The sequence below is a fragment of the Eupeodes corollae genome, chromosome 1 (assembly GCF_945859685.1).
Source record: "Eupeodes corollae chromosome 1, idEupCoro1.1, whole genome shotgun sequence".
Classification (NCBI taxonomy): domain Eukaryota; kingdom Metazoa; phylum Arthropoda; class Insecta; order Diptera; family Syrphidae; genus Eupeodes; species Eupeodes corollae.
The window spans coordinates 172,451,297-172,470,551 of NC_079147.1; the positions used below are offsets into that span (position 1 = coordinate 172,451,297).

The following is a 19,255-nucleotide window of genomic DNA, read 5'->3' on the forward strand; positions in this document are numbered from 1 at the left end:
TTGAAGAGAACAAGAACTGAACTTAAGTTTAAATTTCGTCATCATCAATATTTTCGTAATAATTGAATTACCAGAAGTGTCGGTAAACATTTGTTTGGTAGTGTTATTTGAAATTGAGTTAGTTTGTTGAGATGTTGAATTAGTGTTGAGAGTTGAGTTGGAGTGAACAGAATAAGCAGCAGATGTATGAGATGTGGATGACGTGGGTGGTTGAGTAAGATTTTGGCGGAAAAGAGTGGGATTGTTGAGTGAACAGAGGTTATGTGAGTTTTTTTGTGTGGGAGGAATCGAGTTTGTGGAATCTGTTGAGAGGGGTTTGAAAGAGAGTGATTTATTGTTGTTTTACTAGCATTTTGGCTATGGTTATTAGATGAATTAGAAATAGATTGAGATGAGGTATGTTGTGAACATGGAAAGTTATTGTTAGAGTTTGATGCGGGGGTTGAAAAGGAGAGCCGAGGGTTACCTTTAACTGCGTAAGAGTAAGCAAAAGAAGAGAATGGGATAGGATTTTGATCGTTGTAGATTTGTTTAGCTCCTGCTAAAGTGCATTTTTTAATAATGTTAATTTGTATGATTTCTTTGTCTTGCATAAAGCGTTCACAGTGTTTGATAGAATCGGCATGCTCTCCAGAACAGTTTGCACAGGAGGTGCGAGTGCAATTAGAATCAGGGTGAGGAGGTGAATTGCAGTTTACGCAAGTTTAGTTTCGATTACAAGTTTTGGCAGTACAACCGAGGAGGTTATACCATCCTATATTCTTCGTTTAGATTTTTTTGAAATGTGTAAACTTGCGTTACACCTTGCCTTGCATCTCAGACAAAATTTCTTTTTCTGAAACTTTGATTAAGCGTAAACCGTACCGTTGGATGAATAAAGAGTAGAGTGCAACGTGAATGGAATTGGACAAATGTTACAAAGTCTTTTTTTAGAAAGAAATAAATCGGAAATTTTTTGCGATTTGTCGAGAATCAGAAGATTGCCGCCACAGAGTTGTATTGATAAGAAAAACGCTGAATGAGGATAAGGGTTTATTGCGATCTAAAGAGGAAAGTAGGATAAATTTGGGATCTTTGTTGCATGAGTTGATTGGGATAGCAGTACTTTGGTCGATACGAGATAATGAAGGTTAATTTTCTTTTCGTTAAGTGGAACAGAAGGTTGGTCTAGTACTAAACCTGTTGCCCGAAGGCAAATAGAGCCTGAAGACACTATATTTTAATACACGCACAAGATTCATAATTCACTTGCACGACGGAAAAAATTAAATTGAATGTAAATTTAAATGGAAGTTAGAAAGAGAAGGAAAAGGAAAACTTTGAGAGAGCAGAAAGAATAACGATCGGAAGACGATGTTGCCGGCTCAAAAAATAGTAAGTGATTAGGTAAATGGGTCAGGCCAAAAAAGTCGCGCACTTTTTAGATTTTGTGATTAAGTTTTTTTACTGCAGTAGTGTGTGTGTGAATAGACAGGTAAACAACGACTTATTTTTGGAAAAGAAGATATGTATGTATATATAGTGATTATAAAAAAGTTGGGTAACTCGATGTCATCAACCAATATATACTACAAAGTCTTTTTATATTTTATTGAGATTACGATTTATTTTAAAACAATGAAAAGAAGTTTATTTAGTCACTCAATTTTAGGTCTCATTGTGAATAAAAGTTATTTAACAACACAATTAGTTCTTAAAACGACAGTCCTTTGGCATGTCACAACCCCGAAAACAAATAATTAAGTGATTGCCTATTAAACATTTTTACTCTTCAGAATTTCAGAAAGTACTAAGCTTATAGCAAGCGTCAAACTACGATCAGAGGCTCATCATAAGTGCATGTGTTAGTTGTTGGTAAAAAATAATATAATTATACCCTAACCCACGCACAAAAGACAAAACATAATTAATATTTAAAATGAGTTCATACAGAACAACAAATTATAAAACAGTGACGTTTGCGATTGTGGAGCACTGGTTCTAAACAATGATTTTAATCCCACCTTATTTAAATTTAAATCTATCGATGAACAGTTTAAGTTATATAAAATGCTTATTCGACTTAAAGCTTCATTCTTCCCATAGTTAGTTCTATGGAAGTCAATATTTATAAAATCAAATGTGCAAAGGTGATGAATTCCACCTCGGTAATTCAAATGTACACAAGAAAGCAAATAAGGTGCATCAATTTCACCATTACACGCCTTTGATGGATAGATTGCATTTGAAGAAGTAGAATACGATGTTCATAGGGAGGCAGGTCATAAGGATCTCCCCAAGGAAGACCTTTTAGGGCAAAGCGAATGTAATTATGTTGAATTGATTTAATACGTTTTCTATGAATTGCGTAATAGGAAGTCCATACCTGCGAAGCAAATTCAAGATCAGCACGAACATGGCAATAAAAACAAAAAAAGAGTAACATAGGGATCATTGAACTCCTTTGGCCAGCGTTTTATAAAACCAAGCATAGAACTTGCCTTATTAACAATTAAATTAATGTGATGTGTAAACTCTAAGTTGGAACAGAAATGTACACCTAAATCTTTAAATGTGGAGACACGACAGAGTTTGTGCTGTCAAATAGTTTTAGTAAAAGTTATAGTCTGGCATTTTAAAGGGTTGAGTAAAATGCTATTTTTCCCACACCAAAATGTGAAACTATCAATGTCGGCTTGTAAAAGAATACGATCATGGTTGGACTTTATTATTTTGAAAATCTTTGTATCGTCAGCAAAAATGAGAAGTTCACTTGAGCGTAGACATGACGATACATCGTTAATAGAAAGGATGAACAGAAAAGGGCCAAGGTGGCTTCCCTGGGGAACACCAGATTGAGCAACAAAAGTTTCAGAATGACAATTTCTAAATTTTACCTCGTAGGATCTGTTTTCAAGGTATGACTTAATTCAAGCTAAGAAAAATGGTGGAAAACCAAGAGCCTTAAGTTTAAATAGAATAATTCCGTGCTAAGTTGGTCAAAAACTTTAGAAAAGTCAGTGTATACACAGTCAACTTCATAACCTTGTTCTAAAGCATTTGAGCATATGTTTAAGAATGTGATCATTGATCTGAAAAAACTTTTTTAATTTAATGCAATGTGTGATGAATATAGTTTAATATATAAGACAAGTTTCATAATGCAGTGTTCTCCACTTTATTTTAAAAATATAAGACATTTTGTGTTCAGTTTCATTCGTCAGTCTGTTCTGTGTTATTTGCATTTTAAATTCAAGCGAAATATCGCCGACTCAACTTCAACGTCCGACTTTGAATTTTAATGTTGGTAGTAAAGTTAGTTGCGGGTCGCACAATTTGACGGCCACCATAACTGTACTAGAGTTTGGGTAATGTTTGTTGTCAATACACGTGCTAAGCCAGTCAACATGTCAGTCCTAGTTAATCTAAAGTTTATTTTCATTTATTCATATTAGACTTCGATTTGTTAAAATGTAGTTTATTGATATTCGAAATTACAAAAAAAACATTAGTAATAATTATAAACTTTCAAAACTGTGTGTACCTAATATGTATTAGTACTGTGTTACCTCGTCAGTCGAATTCTGAAATTTTTAAATATATGTTATGTTATGTTATGTTATGTTATGTTATGTTATGTTATGTTATGTTATGTTATGTTATGTTATGTTATGTTATGTTATGTTATGTTATGTTATGTTATGTTATGTTATGTTATGTTATGTTATGTTATGTTATGTTATGTTATGTTATGTTATGTTATGTTATGTTATGTTATGTTATGTTATGTTATGTTATGTTATGTTATGTTATGTTATGTTATGTTATGTTATGTTATGTTATGTTATGTTATGTTATGTTATGTTATGTTATGTTATGTTATGTTATGTTATGTTATGTTATGTTATGTTATGTTATGTTATGTTATGTTATGTTATGTTATGTTATGTTATGTTATGTTATGTTATGTTATGTTATGTTATGTTATGTTATGTTATGTTATGTTATGTTATGTTATGTTATGTTATGTTATGTTATGTTATGTTATGTTATGTTATGTTATGTTATGTTATGTTATGTTATGTTATGTTATGTTATGTTATGTTATGTTATGTTATGTTATGTTATGTTATGTTATGTTATGTTATGTTATGTTATGTTATGTTATGTTATGTTATGTTATGTTATGTTATGTTATGTTATGTTATGTTATGTTATGTTATGTTATGTTATGTTATGTTATGTTATGTTATGTTATGTTATGTTATGTTATGTTATGTTATGTTATGTTATGTTATGTTATGTTATGTTATGTTATGTTATGTTATGTTATGTTATGTTATGTTATGTTATGTTATGTTATGTTATGTTATGTTATGTTATGTTATGTTATGTTATGTTATGTTATGTTATGTTATGTTATGTTATGTTATGTTATGTTATGTTATGTTATGTTATGTTATGTTATGTTATGTTATGTTATGTTATGTTATGTTATGTTATGTTATGTTATGTTATGTTATGTTATGTTATGTTATGTTATGTTATGTTATGTTATGTTATGTTATGTTATGTTATGTTATGTTATGTTATGTTATGTTATGTTATGTTATGTTATGTTATGTTATGTTATGTTATGTTATGTTATGTTATGTTATGTTATGTTATGTTATGTTATGTTATGTTATGTTATGTTATGTTATGTTATGTTATGTTATGTTATGTTATGTTATGTTATGTTATGTTATGTTATGTTATGTTATGTTATGTTATGTTATGTTATGTTATGTTATGTTATGTTATGTTATGTTATGTTATGTTATGTTATGTTATGTTATGTTATGTTATGTTATGTTATGTTATGTTATGTTATGTTATGTTATGTTATGTTATGTTATGTTATGTTATGTTATGTTATGTTATGTTATGTTATGTTATGTTATGTTATGTTATGTTATGTTATGTTATGTTATGTTATGTTATGTTATGTTATGTTATGTTATGTTATGTTATGTTATGTTATGTTATGTTATGTTATGTTATGTTATGTTATGTTATGTTATGTTATGTTATGTTATGTTATGTTATGTTATGTTATGTTATGGTATGCCCAAATTTTGAATTTAAAACATTGTCTTTCAAAAACTATGCATAGTTTTGACTTGATTCAAAAACAAGCTAATAGACAGAAGTTTAGGCTAAAAGGAAATGTATAAAACTTAGTTGTAAGTATTAAAAATCTATTTAATAATTTTTTTCCATTTAACGTACATATTTTTTTAAATTGCCCCTACTTCCTAAACGGGGGGAAATAGACCCCCCTCCCGTAGTAAACAATTCTTGTTTTTAACTGTTCTATACAAATCCGTCATTAAACTTTGTCGCCTGAATTATCGTACTCTCCCCGCTCCATTTCCTGGAAAAGGCCCTGGCTTTGATACCGCAAATCTACAAACGTTTCTTAAACTTTCAAATTAAAGGTTCTGAAAAAGATTAAATCCATATCTATATTGAATTCCTAGATTGGCTTACGCACAAAGTAATTGCTTCAATGAATAGGTTCGATAATTAGACATCAGTAAATAGGTCAATAGAATAATCATTTCAAAGACTGTACAAATCTTATATTCACCTTTAAAACCATCACAGTCGCTTGCAAATTAATTAAGAAACTCAAAGCTTCTTTGTAAATTTAATCGAACCATAAATAGAACCCGGATAATCTTCTATTCGGTAATCACACATATGATATGATATGGTGATGCCACAAATCAATACAGATACACAATTCTAATTACACATATGAATTCAACATTTCTACTGCCACCTACTTGTCATTTTATCTTATACTTTGGGGTAAATAATTAAACTCTTGGAAAGTATTACTTATAAATAATAATACGATGACCAAGACGTAGATTCATACCACATTTTCTGGACCCCGTCTAGTCCTTTCCTTGACACTACTTCCGAATGTGTTTTCTTATAACAATAAAATTGAATACACCTTTTCAAAGGATTTGTCATCGTCGAAAAGCTAGAACGAGATCAGAACTATATGTACAATGTTGCAAGTGCAACTATGAGGACAAAAGCATGCGGGTAGAATCTCTACGATATTGTCATCATACATACACAAAGCTGTTAGTGGATGCAGCAAATTAGGATATCCTGTGGTTAAGGAACTATAAAACATGTATAGGTACTAATTTTTTTGGTTGAACTTTTGTGTGTTGTTGCTTTTTTTTACCATTTTTTTTTAACAAAGATATAAATTCCTTGCGGGTTGGCATGACTTGGATGTCTGCCACTTGCAGGGAGAAACAAACTTTCCTTCCGTTGAGTTCATAACTTTTAGGAATGCAGTTAACTTGCGTTTGTAAAGAAGCACTAATCCACAAACAGCCTTCCCCATTTTTTCTGATGCTCCCCCAAAGCCTTTGCACATTGTATAAAAAGATTGCCTCTCATAATGTAAAAATGCATTTTCTAGAAGGAATCAGTTCTCTCCAAAATTAAAATGGGAAACAATTTGTTATGCAGTTTATTTCGGGATTTGAAATCAAATTCAAATTTAATCTTTCACATAATAAGGTATTCTCACATTTTTGTTCATGTCCCTCTTCTTTCATTTTTAACACTTGCCAAGTGAATATTATGTCTACATTTTTTTTAAATTGCGTTTTCCTGAATAAAATGTGGGTAATGTATCAATCCACTAAAGGAAAATTACCTATAGTAATTGTATAGTTTTAAAAAAAAATTACATAATACATGATAGAAATCCTTATACATCGAAAATTAAAAAAAAAAAAAACAATATTATTGCTATAGAAGTTTGTGTACGATTGTGAAAAAGAAGTTTGAGAAAGAGGTGCTGCTGTTGTTTCAGAACAGGGTTTCATATTATGTATGTATCAATGGCCGCCACCGCTACAGTGCAGCACCAAATACTTTACATTGAATTTACCATCCTCAGGGAAAAATTACTTTCATTTATTTTTCAACCAAATTCAATTAAGTTGTTCTTCTTTAAGAATTGTTGTAATTTTTAAATTTTCATTAAAGGAACATTATCTAATTCAATACAAAGATTTGTCTGTAACTTTTCTTTCTTAGACGTGTGGTTTTTAATCTGCCAATAATTTTTTAGAGTTGATCTTTTTGACAGATGTTAAATTATGCTTGGTTTGGTTTGCCTTTTCATAATAAATATATTTATTCTTAAATAACTAGCTAACATTTGTTATCAACAAAAATGTTCAATGTACTCGTAGGTATACATTAAGGTGAGGTTATTCATTATTCAAAAAGATGTTGTGATGCGACCCACACTGATAATTTTCCATTCCGTCTGTAAGAGATATTTATTTACTTACTTACTTAAGGTGGCGCTACAGTCCGGGGCGGACCTGGGCCTCAACCAACAAGCGTCTCCAGCCAGCTCGGTCCCTAGCTAGCTGTCTCCAGTTTCGCACACCAAGTTGGTTGAGGTCCTCTTGCACCTGAGTGCGCCACCTGAGTCGCGGTCTTCCTCTACTTCGCCGTCCCTCGACCTAGCCATCTAAGCCGTTGGACTTTAATTCTGCTAACTAGGTCAGTGTCGCTGTACAGCCCGTCCAGTTCGTCGTTATATCTTCTCCTCCATTGTCCATCTATGAGTACGGGACCAAAAATCACCCGAAGAATTTTTCTCTCGAAGCATCCTAAGACGCTCTCATCTTTCTTTGACAGGGTCCAGGCCTCAGCGCCATAAATGAGAACCGGGATGATGAGTGTCTTATAGATGGTGATTTTACATGCTCGAGGGAGGACTTTACTTCTCAATTGCTTTCTAAGTCCAAAGAAGCAGCGATTTGCAAGAGTTATTCTTCGTTTGATTTCAGCGCTGGTGTCGTTGTCTGCATAAATAGCGGTGCCTAGGTAGACAAAGTCCTTAACTACCTCAAAGTTATAGCTGTCCATGGTGACGTTTTGTCCAAGACGTCGTCGTTCAGTGTCCTTTTTTGATGACAGCATATACTTGGTTATCCATCATTGACCACTAAACCCATCTTCTTCGCTTTCCGTCGCAATGCTCAAAAACGCTCCACTGACATCACGCTTTGATCTTCCAATTATGTCAATATCATCTGCGTATCCGAGTAATTGGATGGATCTTTGGAAGATTGTGCCTCTAGTGTTGACGATTGAGTTTTGCACAATCCTTTCCAGAACAATGTTGAAGAAGTCGCATGACAGTGCATCGCCTTGTCTAAAACCTTTTTAGACATCAAATGCATCGGTAAGATCTTTTCCGACCTTGATAGAGCAGCGTGCATTCTCCATCGTCATTCTGCACAAACGGATAAGTTTGACAGGGATGCCAAAACTAGACATTGCTCGGTAGAGCTCTTCCCTATAGATGCTGTCATACGCGGCTTTAAAATCGATAAAGAGACGGTGGGTATCGATTTGAAGCTCCTGGGTTTTTTTCCAAGATCTGCCGTAGTGTTAATATTTGTTCGATAGTGGACTTTCCTGGTCTGAAGCCACACTGATAAGGACCAATCTGGTTGTTAACGAATGGCTTCAGACGTTCACATAATACGGCAGAGAGGATCTTATACGCAATGTTAAGGAGACTGATGCCTCTGTAGTTGGCGCAGTTTAGAGGGTCTCCTTTCTAATGTATCGGGCGCACTATGCTAAGATTCCACTCATCGAGCATGCTTTCTTCCGACCATATTTTGCAGATGAGTTGGTGCATGCTCCGTACCAAGCTTTGAATAGTTCGCCAGCGATGCCGTCAGCTCCAGCAGCTTTGTTTGACTTAAGTTTAGATATAGCTATCTTCACTTCGTCAAGGTTGGGTAGGCGGAATTGTTGATCTGCGTCGCCGAGGTTGAGTGGTTCTATCTCCCTTACAGCGGAATTCGGGTCATCATCGCCGTTATATAATTTGGAGAAGCGATCTTTTCATATTTTCAGCATCCTTCTATCTCCCCGATTGCGCGCTTCTCATGCTCTCTTTTTTTCCATCATTCGTCGTCAAACCAGGGGATTCGCTGTGGTGGCCGTGTGAAACCTAGCACCTCAGAGGCGGCATCTTTGATGGCTGCAAGGCAATGTTGACACTGGTTTTCAATGCTTAATGCAGGAAGCATAGGACTCCTTAAGAGGTTATTAGAGACTCGATCGGAAAAGGACATGGCAGTCTCTTGCGATTGTAGCCGTCTAACGTCGAATCTTCTCACAGTACTTCCTTGTTTTGGCTTTTATCGGGATATCCGTAGCCGTACCGTATCTACAACGAGTTAGTGGTCCGAGTCAATGTTGGCCTCTCGGAATGTTCGGATATCCTGGATACTGGAGAAGTGTCGTGCGTCTATCGCAATGTGGTCAATCTGGTTGACGGTTGATAGATCAGGAGATTTCCATGTCCCCTTGTGGATATTAAGACTAGCTACCAGAACGTCTCGCCCCGCAGCGAAATCGACCAGCCTGTATCCGTTGTAGGAGGTAGTGTTGTGCAGGCCTGCCGATTATGCCACCAAAGATGTCTTCTCTTCCTAGCTTGGCATTAAAATCTCCTAAGACAATTTTAATGTCATAGCCAGGGCACTGCTCATATGTCTTGTCGAAGAGCTCGAAGAATATGTCTTTGGAGTCTTCATCTTTCTCCTCTGTTGGGGCATGCGCGCATATTAGGCTTATGTTGGCGAATTTAGCCTTGATGCGGATTGTCGTGATGCGCTCGCTCACACTGTTGAAACTCAAGACTTTTTGCCTGAGCCTAGTTCCAACAACAAATCCACACCCAAATAGACGCTGTCTTTGTTCTCGGTAGCAGTCGCCGTAGTAGATGTCGCAATCTTTTAGTTTGCGTTTGCCCGGTCCATCCCATCGCACTTCTTGGATGACTGTAATATCTGCCTGGCAGCAGTTTAGGGCTTCCGCTAATTGTTCAGCTGCACGTGGTCTGTTAAGGGACCTAAGATTCCACGTACATATCCGAAGTTCGTTGTCCTTATTTCGTTGGCGTGGTTGTCAACAGTGAATCCGTCCGTATCCGTGGCTTGTTGGTGCTTCGAAACTTAAGGTATTTTTTACGTGGCCAGGAAGTAACCCCGACGGCGCAACCCCCAACCTGTAGGGCCAGATCCTTAGTATAACTCCAAGGAAGGGGAGCCGGATAAACCGCTCCTTACAGGCCTTCGCTCCGAATATGTCGAAGAAGCCCTATAAGGTGTTCACTAAGTAGTTCAACCTTACTGGAACTGTAAAAGCCACCGTTGATTCCATCTCGAGAATTCGTCCGCTGCCGCCTGGATAAGGTGCCTTAGTGGAAACACCTCTCGTTTGCTACCCCCAACAACTTTCCACTGGGGTTGGAACCCAATCTCCAGTTGAGGTACTAGGCACCCAATGTTCACCGCGGGGAGGTGAGAGTAGAAGTTGATAGACAGGGGTGGGTTTTGAGAAAAACCTGTGGACGCTTGTGTCCTCTTGAATGCACATGTCTACCATTTGACCATTTGAGATATTTATTTGCAAATGTCCTAAATATGAACAATAAGTTCGAACAAACATGAACACCCTCTTCCGTTTAGTACTAAATCGATCTACCTCTTCATACATACAATTATATAAGTATGCAAATCATGTTAATTTCTCATCTTTTTGCTCTCTAGCTGTTTAATCTCATGACTTATTTTAGTTTTAAACGATTAGACTTAAATATGTTTGCTTAAGAAAAATCACTTGTAATAAAACTCTCGATAGAACAAGACGTGTTTTTGATTTTTATGATTTTTTGTTTGCATGTCTATCACTAAATTAGTTTGTTTTTTATTTTGAGTAAAAATATTCGATCTGAAGTATATCATTGATTATAGCTTAAAACATCAACAGAATATTCATAACAATATATTTCTCTGTTCTCCTAATAATTAAGCCCGAAACCATTGCTAACTTATCAGTTTTTTGTTTTGTTTGTAGGTTTTCGTTTCTTCTTCAGAAAGTTGTCAGTTGATTTTTTCTTAAAGATAAACTAAAAATTACTAACAATATTTCCCCAAACAATCAGACTATCTTTTAATCTGATATCAAACACAAATAATAGGTAAATTTAGATCTTGTTCCTAAATAGGGACATAACCCATAAATATGTGACTCCAACAACAGGTTTATTTTATGAAAAAGAAACGAAAATAGCTTGTCCCTATACAGGTGACACGAGTGTTAACCATAAAACCTTGAAATAGAAATGTTTTTTAAGTATGGTTTGTACTTTCAGACGAAGACTTAACTTAATTAAACAATTTCAATTTTTCTATTTCGCTCTTGACTTAGAATGCAAATCTTCACCCAAAAAAAGCTAAATATCATTATTACATCTCATAATGTAACTACACGTTCCTACTCGTATTTGTAATTCAACGGCGAAGGCACTGTCCAATGCAAATTATTTCGTTTCCACACGAAAATCGCATTTCTGTGCATTGATTCTTGTAGATAACAAGTGACTTTCATTTATTTTTCATTTCTAACCAAACAATACAAATTTTTTTCTTCGACACAAACATTCTCATAAAAATAAACTAGCATCATTTCCCTGTGGGGAAAAGTATTGTTATTGGATGAAAGACCAAATTTCTAGAACCTGTAAGATTCCAGAATAATGTAAGAAACAACTACCAAAATACTTCCTTCCTCGAGCTATTCCAACGGTGTATAGTAGCGGCGAAGAAGGTGGTATTCTCCATTTTCTGCTTCCTCCATATTTGTTTGGATCAACTCGACCGCATCCAGTCATGTGCTTGCATTGCAGATTGCACCTTCCTGTCTCTTTAATCTTTCAGAACTCATTATTTACTTCAGTTGTTGTCGTTGTTTGTATAGGTGTTTCCTCGAGAAAAAGAAGAAAAATGTTAGGTTGGGTATTTTCTCCCACCTCTTGTTAAAGAAAGAAAATTACAATGAAGATTTTTTGTTAAATTTTCTTAAACACAAGGAATACTACAAGACGTTTTTTTAATTAAAATTACAAATTTAATACAAAAACATCCTGTCTTTTTTTCTTCTCTCTGAACAGCAACGAGCTTATGTATAGTTTTTCGTTCTTTTTTATCAATTTCAGCCACAAATTTTTTCAGTCCAAAATTTGCTTTTCCATATTAAATCTCGAGGAACGTTAAAATCTGGCATCATTTTCGTATTTCGTCCTTTGCAAGTCCATTTGAGTTGTAGGCATATGACTTTTTTAGCAGAAGCCAAATGTCGATTTGTCTCTGTAACTCATGTGTGCGGTTCGAGGTCATTGCTTTTGGTTTGCATTCGATTTGCTTTGTTTTTGCAACTTTTTCTTTTTTCTTAAATGCGAGTTATAAATTATTATCACTTTCATTCAAATCAAGTAAACATTTGTTCTTTAAATGCGAAAAGTGCATTCTTATTCCCTTAAAACTGTGTATTGACAAATTAAGAGAACTTTCTATTATGATCGATGTTCCATTTCCATCTACAAGTTTTTCTTCTCAGAGTGCAACACCTTCTCTGGATCTCATCTAAGTCAAAACATCCGTTCCGTTCCGTATATGTATCTCTACTCATGCTCAGAGAACAACAATTTTAAGTGTTACTGATAAAAAGAAACAGTCAATTACAAAAACAAAAAAGTTCCTCTCGGAGAAACCTCTACACCTCAAAGTCGATCTTTGTTAAAAAAAATAACGTTCCTTTGCGTTTCTCTCTCACTTCCTCATCAACTAAATTGTTATCAACTTCTACGTTATCAAATTCCAATAAAGTCAAATTAACATCAAATTTAAAAAATGTTCCTATGCAAATAATCGATGTTAGCAACAATTACAACAGTGATAATAACAATTCAATTGAAACAGATGTTGTTGTTGTTGACGCTCGCGGTAACGTTGGTGATGTTGATGATATTGCTGATGTTAATGTTGATAGAGTAAAATTTGTTGCTATTAATGATCGTGATGCGAGCGAAAGTGAAAAACTTGTTGCGGTTGATGATTATGTTGCTGGCGCTGTTATTAACAATAATCTTGCATGTGAAAGTGAAAAACTTGTTTCTGTTGATAATGATGTTGCTGAAGCTGTTGTAAGCAATAATGTTACAGAGAACAATAATGTTGCAGGTACTAGTAAGTGTAGGAAGCAAAAACATTAAATAGGCGGCGATGTTCTCGCCGTCTCCGTTCTTCCTTCTGTACCTAAACTATGCTTTATACATGTTTCTCGGCTTAAAAATACTGTCAATGAAAATGACATTACGAAATTTGATGCACAAAAGTTAAATCTGCCAGCAGAGAATCTTGTTTACGCTAAATTGGTGAAGAAAGATGCAGATATTTCTAAACTGCTTTTTATACATTTTCAACTTGGTGTACCTTCAAAATCTTTCGATGCTGTTCTTCAATCATCTTTGTGGCCAACTAGTGTACAAGTTAAGCAGTTTTTGAACCATTCAAAAAACGGAAAAAGAGGCTGGGATGCGACCCACACTGATAACTTCCCATCCCGTCTGTCGATTTGTCTTGCTTAAAAGTTTGTCTATATGTACTCGTATCAATTTTTACCAAATTTGCATACTATTTTATGTAGATTTTATTTTTTATGAAATAACGGACTGTTGGAATTTTATATAAAAATTACTAAATATCGAAAACGATATTTTCTGTGAAATAAAATAAGTTTGAAACCAATATTTTTAATTTTTGAAAAGCTATTTGAACCGAAAGTAAATTTTTACCAAGTTTTAGTACTGTTTTTTTTAGAGTTTTATTTTTTGTAAAAAACTGTCAATTCGAATTTTTTAAAAATTTTTCTAAATGTTAAAAACAATATTTCTAATAAGATAAAATTAGTTTGAAGCCAATATTTTAAAATTTTTGAAGAGATATTTGAGTCGCAAATCAATTTTTACCAACTTTTATAAATTTTTTTAGTTTTTTATTTTTTTGTAAAAAAACTGTCAATTCGATTTTTCTCAACATTTTTCAAAATGTTGAAAACAATATTTCCTATAAGATAAAATAAGCTTGAAGCCTAAATTTCAAGTTTTTGAAAAGATATTTGAATCGATATTCAATTTTTACGAACTTTGAGTAATGTTTTTTTTTGATTTTTATTTAAAAAAAAAACTGTTAATTAGATTTTTCTCAAAATTTTATCAGATGTCAAAAACATTATTCTTCGTTGCAAAAAATTGTTTTAGAGATGAAATCATATTTCAGTCGTAAAATTTTGGAGGTGACAAATTTTTTTTCAGTTTTATTGATTTATAAAAAAAAAACGTTATATTAATTTTTTTTCAATAAAAATATACCTATTTGGTATCACTTTACAATATATTATATAAAATTTAATTCAAGCCTCTAGAGTTTTTGGTTCGTAACATATTTAGGGTTAACCAAAATTCTCACCTTTTGTTCAAACTGCTAAGGTAAAAAAACCACCCACGCAATTTTCTTGAGAGCCCTTTCTGCATCTTCCTGCCTTATTATCTGTATAACAGAATTTATTTGAAGTCGATATCTCTTCTGGTTCTTGAGCTATGCAGGACGAAAAAAACGTCGCGAACGTATGGACGTACGGAAATCTAAAAAATCTTTTTTTTCGACTCTAGGGACCTTGAAACTTCGAGAAATGTCAACATTTTCAATTTGACAAGATTTGTGTTTGTGTAGATCTATTTATTCAATCTTTTAAATGTATTCATTTATATATTTTCGTATCATGTATCCCACCTTCATCTCAAAATCTTTTGTATGAGTCTCACTTTAAAAATATTGTAGACATTGCTAATGATAAAGATGAAAATTGCTATTTTGTAGTTGTTGGTGATTTCGACTTGCTAATATTAACTGGAAATTCTCAGACGATGAAAAGCTTATAATGTTGCCAAAGATTATGAATATAATGTTATTGATAGTTTATCAGCCTTAAATACGTATCAAATCAACAATATTTCTAATTCTTTTGGTCGTATTTAATTAGTATTGATAATTACCTTGAAACTCAATGTAATGAACCATCTTATAAAATGTTAGAAAATAGCATTCATCTCAATGTAGTTGAAATAGTTTTTAATTTTTCCATTTTAAATGAATCTAATTCACAATCACAATTGTATGATTATAAAAAAGCTAATTATGATTCCATAAAAACTTATTTAAACACTGTAGATTGGCACCATATCTTAAGTAGTAAAGATACTAAACAAGCTTTTACTCTGTTTCGGAACATTTTAGATTCAGCAGTTTCTTCCTACGCTCCTCAAAAAAAATTTATTTAAAAGTTCAAATAAACCTATTTGGTTCAACAAAAGTATATCAGGATTGAAGACTGAAAAATATAATGAATACACTTAATAAAATCTTTAATTCTTTTAAATGAACAGTTCAAACAAATTAGAAGAGAGTATGAGTTTTTGAAAAAAAAATGTATTCAAGCAATGTAACTCGTCTCTTGAATCGAATATTAAGAAAAACCCTAAGAGTTTTTGGTCATTTATTAACACGAAAAGAAACTCAACTGGGATTCCATCTAGCATGACTTATAATAATGTGTTGTCCAATAATATTAATATAATTTGCAATAATTTCGCGTCGTTTTTTCAATCCAATTTTATTAATCTCAAATTAGACTATGCTTACACAATATATTCATATGCTATGGTTGATCTTGGTAATTTGCAGTTATATCTGAAGACGACGTCTTACAAGTACTTTTATCTCTTGAAAACAGTTTTTGTTGTTTGTTGTTTTAAATACTTGTGCTAATATACTTGCTACACCACTTTGTAAAATTTTTTACGTTTCTTTAAGTAATGGTGAGTTCTTAGATGAATGGAAATACTCTATAATAACTCCTTCATAAATCAGGTAGGTATTAATATATTGTAATTCGATGTCAAAGTTGTTTGACTAGCAAATACCTTTGATATAAAAGAGTTTAAAGTTTTATTTACTATTACTCAATGAAGTAAAAAAGACCTTGAAAACTGGTCAACATTTTTCATTTTTTGGGTACTGAAATTTTGTCTCGGAAAATATGGTCACCGTAGGTATATTGCACTCAAATATAAGTGTATAAATCGAATTTATACGTATATACATAACTGAAAAAGATTGTGTAAAAAATGGTAATAAAAGCTCTACATCTTTATAACCTCAGCTAACCTCTTATTCCTTTCCATATGTTACCATTACCACCAAATTCAACCTATTTATTCTTCTTCTATTTTCTCTTTCGCCTGATGTGAATGGTTTAAAAACACGTCAATCATTACCAAGTTCTCCTTACGAGCAAGAGAGACAACTTTGAGGTATAGCGCTGAAAGTTTATAGAAATCTCTACCCACCTAAATACTCTTAAAAGAAATGCAAAAGTTTTCCTATTAATCTTGTATTGTTAGTGGAATTCGGAATTCCATCTTTAAAAGTTATTACACTTCGAAATAGCAACAAATATTTTATTTTCTTGTTCCTATTGTTTCTCATACCCCCGATCAGCAACTTTTTTTAAACGTCTCCTTCATTATTTTTATCAATACGTGCTAAATGATATTACATATCATCTTTTTCAGCTCACAAAAAGAGTAGCTTTTCAAATAGTGAACAACAACTACAAAAAACTGTTGCTGAGCTTCAAACTATTTACTAGCAAAAGCACTACGAATTATGGAACTCTCTCCTTCTCTTTCTATGTTCATATAATTATACAAGGGAGTATTGTTTGCTCTTATTTTGCCATCATGAATTCATGATTATTAAAAAGAATTTGACTTTCCTTTTCCTTTATACTCATGTTCCTCAATGAAGGGAAATTAATTTGTTGTTTTTTTTCTATTGCTTTCTAAAAATTTAAAATATTTTTGGTCAGTTAGGATTGAGGATATTTTTTGATAGAACTGTAAAAATATCACTAAGTTTAGTGCGCATGCATAGTTGTTTATGTTTATACATGAAATATAAAACTGATTTTTCACTATCCAGTTGGGGTAGAGAAATATCAGGGATGTTAAAATAGTAGTTAAACTAGACATTTAAACCAATTGTGTCGGAGGAATGAAATAAAGGGTGTATTCATAAACGCAGAAAATCTGCGCTGGTCTAATCGCATTAATGCATTCTACAAAAAGGTCTGACTTAGTCCGATTTATATGTAAACAAAGTTTATAAACGTCAGAGAAAAATGGATGTCAAACTAATTTTGTTGAACTTAATTTTTTATTTACAAAGAAAATTATAATTGGCACAAATATCTTGCAATAAAAAATAGAAAGAAAGTTATAACGAAACAATTTTTAAGCTTAAAAAATTATCGCATGCATATTGCCAAAAAATGCATATCATCAAAAAATTAACAAAATGTTTGCCATTACTTAATAGGTAGGTACTTATATTCTTTACGAGTCAGTGCCGCTTCGTCCTTCTTGTTGTTGTACAAATTATTTGAATGATTCCTGCTCTTTCTGCAGCCAAACAAATTCAGCTGCACACTCTGCCCGACAGTGAATGCAGATAACGCAGCTCTTAGTTAGGCTGACTTTTATGAATACACCCAAACTTATAATACCTACAAACACGTCAAACTATCATTGAATGAATTCGGAAAGTTTTAAGAATCCTTCGAAATGATTGGGATTTAGTTTCACTCGATTTTTGTTATCCTAGCGTTGCTCATTTTTATTGTATCGTTACTCAAATTAAATACAGTAATCCTTGGACTTTAGTTATTTATTCAATATTTCATATTATATTATTTAAGTGTTGATTGCTCAAAGGTTATTAACAGACTGAATACATAAAGTAACTTAGGTATTTGACAATTGAGAGTTTGGAGAAAGAGAATCATAATTGACACGATATAACAGCTCTTCCCCTCAAGGAGATTTTATGTTTTGTTTTAAGTTTACAAACAAATTCAATATTAGATATAAAATATAAAATCCAAAACAAATTTAAAATACTTTAATACAATTTCCTTGAAGTAATATTATTTTATACTAATGAGTGGATGAATGAAGGCTGTAATTCTATTACAGTTACATCTTCTCGTAACCCCATTTATCCGGTTTCCTTCTTTGTCTCTCTGATCGTCTTAACACTTCCTGATTATTTTCCTTACCTGAACCTCCTGCATCCGCTGCCGGTTCATCGCCTGCCTCAGAAACTATTGGCACCTCCGTTGTCTCTGTTGCTATACTAGTGGTTCTTTGTGGTTTAATTGGTAATTCCATTGATGTACTTGGACCTTCGTTCTCCTCCTCAATGATATCATTTTCCTTGTTGCATATAAATAGTTCTCTAGATCTCACCTCTTTACCAACCTTGCGCATTTGCTCGGTATGCCTTTTCCAGATTCGCCCATCATCTAACTTCACCATGAAATGTAATTGTCCGACAATTTCAATCACTTTACCGAATTTCCATTTAACTGCTGATAAATAATCTCGCACTGCAACCCTTTCATTTAATAAAAATTTGGGTTTGATGTTCTCATTGAAATTATTTCGATGTATTTTGTTTTCAACTGGTAGCATTAAGTCCAGGCGCGATCTTATTTGATGTCCAAACATGAGCATTGATGGAGATTTCCCAGTAGCTGGATGTATAGCACGTCTGTAAGCGAATAAAATGTTTGATAATTCTTGACTTATTAACTTTTTGTTACAATTAATTGCTTTAAGTTTGTTTTTAAAGGTTTGCACATAACGTTCGACAAGACCATTTGTCGATGGGTGGTATGGAGCACCTTGCTTGTGCTGAATGCCATTGTTTTTCAAAAATCTCTGAAAACTATCCGCCATGAACTGTGATCCCCAATCGCTAACAAATATTTTCGGTAAGCCAAATGTACTGAAAATTTCTCGACATTTTTGTATCGTTATTTCTGTCGTCAAATTTGGGATTACGTGCACCTCTGGCCACTTAGTGAAGGCATCAACTAGAATAAAAAAGTAATTACCTCTAAATGGGCCAGCGAAATCTGCATGTACCCGCTCAAACGGCTTTCCCGGCATTTCCCAGAAATGTGTGGTATGAATTTTGTTTGCTTCTGGTCGTGTAAGTTGACAGTCTGTGCAGTTCATCACCATTTGCTCGATATCACGATCCATATTTTACCACCAGCAATATCCTCTGGCCAGTGTTTTCATTTTGGTCATTCCAAAATGAGAAGAGTGTAATTCGGCTAAGACTCGTGCTCTTAACTCCTTCGGTACATATACTCGTATGTTTCTCATTAAACACCCTTGCTGCAT

General features: G+C 33.3%; 1 protein-coding gene across 1 annotated transcript; it reads right to left on the reverse strand.

The window, feature by feature from the left end:
* Positions 1 to 18,037: 18,037 nt before the first annotated feature.
* On the reverse strand, positions 18,038 to 19,111 carry LOC129947081 (uncharacterized protein K02A2.6-like). Its single transcript, XM_056057520.1, has one exon. It carries the CDS (start codon positions 19,109 to 19,111, stop codon positions 18,038 to 18,040), a length of 1,074 nt encoding a protein of 357 aa, XP_055913495.1.
* Positions 19,112 to 19,255: the final 144 nt, after the last annotated feature.

Bases quoted from the DNA above. Each gene is read 5' to 3' on its own strand.
- LOC129947081 (XM_056057520.1), bottom strand. From the start codon at position 19,111: ATGGATCGTGATATCGAGCAAATGGTGATGAACTGCACAGACTGTCAA.